The following is a 789-nucleotide window of genomic DNA, read 5'->3' as shown; positions in this document are numbered from 1 at the left end:
ACCCTGTCTCCTGCGGAAAGGACAGCACCTGCTCCTTGTCCTCCAGTAGCTGCTGGACCCCGGGGTCTGGCTGCTCTGGCGCCTGGTGGCTGGGTCCCCACTACAAGGCAGACACCAGCCTTGAATCCAACTGTCGAGGAAATGGGGTGGCCGATGGAGGCTGGGGAGACCGGGAGGGAGGGAGGTATGGGCGGTTGGAGGGCTTGAGAGACAGGGACCCACCCCTGCAAGTACAGTGGCCTGTCCCCTCCGGAACGCTCTCATTCTTCGTGCTGAAGGAAGCTGGAGGCTTGGCAGGCCTGCGAGACGAATGGGCGCTATCAGCTCAGGGCTCTCGTCGGAGGAACCACCCGGAGGCAGCACCCATGGGGGTAGGGGCTTGGCCACAGGCTGGGGGGACGTCGATGGCCAATGTCAGGCCTCCTCGGTGCAGCACCAGATGCGTCTAACAGCCTCCGCCCCGTGGGCGCCCACTCAGACGTGCTGCCCAGGTGCCTAGAGCAGAAGCCACCTCCTCAGAGGCCAGCGCGCCAGCCTGGCACCAGGGGACGCTCCCAGGGGTGCCCACAGGGAACGTGCGCATCGGGCTGGGTACTGCGGCGCGTGTGGGCTGCGAGCCCTGCCCTGTGGTCGGTCACTGGAGTCCCGGATCCTACAGATCCGAAAGGCTGAGTCCGATGCAGCAAAGGCGAAGCGGGGTTCGCAGCCCCAGACTCTGGGGAGGTCAGCGAGCGGTCGGGAGGGCGCCGCGGGCCATTCACCGCTTCTCCTGGGCCGAGGGCGCAGGCC

The 789-nt window shown here is 67.0% G+C and overlaps 1 protein-coding gene across 1 annotated transcript in view; it reads right to left on the bottom strand.

Moving 5' to 3' along the window:
• Positions 1 to 260: 260 nt before the first annotated feature.
• ADAM8 (ADAM metallopeptidase domain 8) overlaps positions 261 to 789 on the bottom strand; it is a 13,756-nt gene continuing 13,227 nt past the window's right edge. Inside the window, 1 exon segment of the mRNA XM_011980846.1 lies at positions 261 to 299. Within this exon segment, the coding sequence (XP_011836236.1) occupies positions 261 to 299 (39 nt within the window).

This window comes from Mandrillus leucophaeus, unplaced genomic scaffold, assembly GCF_000951045.1.
Source record: "Mandrillus leucophaeus isolate KB7577 unplaced genomic scaffold, Mleu.le_1.0 Scaffold219, whole genome shotgun sequence".
Lineage (NCBI taxonomy): Eukaryota > Metazoa > Chordata > Mammalia > Primates > Cercopithecidae > Mandrillus > Mandrillus leucophaeus.
Note: the sequence above shows the minus strand (reverse complement) of the source record. Positions and strands in the feature narration are given on the sequence as shown.